Source organism: Octopus bimaculoides, chromosome 2, assembly GCF_001194135.2.
Source record: "Octopus bimaculoides isolate UCB-OBI-ISO-001 chromosome 2, ASM119413v2, whole genome shotgun sequence".
Taxonomy (NCBI): Eukaryota; Metazoa; Mollusca; class Cephalopoda; order Octopoda; family Octopodidae; genus Octopus; species Octopus bimaculoides.
Genome location: NC_068982.1, coordinates 183,323,499 through 183,325,089, shown reverse-complemented (window position 1 = coordinate 183,325,089; position 1,591 = coordinate 183,323,499). Strand labels below are relative to the sequence as shown.

General features: G+C 36.0%; 1 protein-coding gene across 3 annotated transcripts in view; it reads left to right on the top strand.

Annotated features, from left to right (window-relative positions):
• Positions 1–1,591, top strand: part of LOC106868594 (sterile alpha motif domain-containing protein 5) — a 232,740-nt gene that overhangs the window by 156,403 nt on the left and 74,746 nt on the right. For all 3 annotated transcript variants that reach the window (XM_052965777.1, XM_052965778.1, XM_014913925.2), the window contains one exon: positions 772–912. In XM_052965777.1, the coding sequence (XP_052821737.1) occupies positions 772–912 (141 nt within the window). The remainder of the gene's footprint in view (positions 1–771; positions 913–1,591) is intronic.

The window sequence follows — 1,591 nt, the reverse complement described above, 5'->3', positions numbered from 1 at the left end:
TATATATATATATATATATATATATATATATATATATATATATATATATCTGTATATATATGTATGTATTTATATATATGTATGTGTGTATATATGTGTGGGTGTATGTGTATATATATATATATGAACGTGTGTCTCTTCCTGCATTCACCACTCATAACATTTCCCATTATCCTCATCTATATCCATCTCCCACTCACCTCCTGCACATCTACGAACTTATCCACCCACACCATTTCTCTTACATTCACCTTCTTGTAACTTAAGGATATTCCCTGACACATCTTCACCGCCATCCTCTTTCTCTTCTAACTGGGGTAACCACATATCTCCACTAGAGTATGGCATCTATTCTGTCCCTCTATCTTACTTTAACCTCATCTCCTGGTACAAACCCACCTCCTTCAATACTATTCTCCCTTCTTCAGTTAAGGGGTCTTGTCTTGCAAGTTAGTTGGCGACCTTACTTGTGCCAAGCCATGTAAAAAGCACCCAGTACACTCTGTAAAATAAATGGCATTTGGAAGGGCATCCAGCCATAGAAACCATGCTAAAGCAGATAATTGAGGCTGGTTCTGTCCTTTGGCTCATAAGCTCTTGTTGAACCATCCAACCCATACCAGCATTGAAAATGGATTTTAAATAATAATGATGATATAATAAACCCTCCATTGATTAATACAAACTCATGTGTACGTATAAACCCCTCCACTTTGCCATACCAATATGTGTTTCTGAGTACTTATAATCGGTTGTTTTGTCTATCTGCAGGACCAGTCATGTACACGGAGTAGTCTTATGGCCTTAGCTGTTAAATACGCCGGGGAATTGAACACTCATGTTGAGGATGTCTTTGACCGACTCGACGAATTACGCTGGTGGAAAATTACCAAAGATTCTGATAGTTTATCGGTAAGTAACTAAAAGCTATCTTTTTATGTTTTTCTCTCTTTATATATATATATATATATGTGTGTGTGTGTGTGTGTGTGTGTGTGTGTGTGTGTGAGTCTTATTGTCATTCTCTCTCTGTTATAAATGTAAATATTTGTTACTCTCTCCCTTTCTGTTATGTATCCATCTTTCTGGCTGAGTTCTATCTATCTATCTATCTATCTGTCTGTCTGTCTGTCTGTCTGTCTGTCTGTCTGACTGTCTATCTGTGTATATATCTGTCTGTGTCTGTCTGTATCTCTATCTCTTTATCTTCTATCTGTCTCTCTCTATCTGTATATCTGTTTTTATTCCCCCCCCCCTATATTTTCACATGTCTGTCTGTTTGTTTCAACCCCTTTCTTTGCCCCTTCCCCTCTGCCTTTTCATGTTTTTTTTTTCTAGAATTTTCTGAGAATTAGCAATCTGTCTATTCATGTGTTTATTTCTGGATTGAATGTTTTAGTTCATTTGGGATTTGTACATTTTTCTTGTGAAACTCACCACATAGATACATGTACATGCACACACACACACACACACACACACACGCACATGAACACATATGGGTCAAACATGACCTCAGTCAATAATTCAATAATGAACCAATATTATATTTCCTTTATCTTACACTATATATATATATATATATATATAT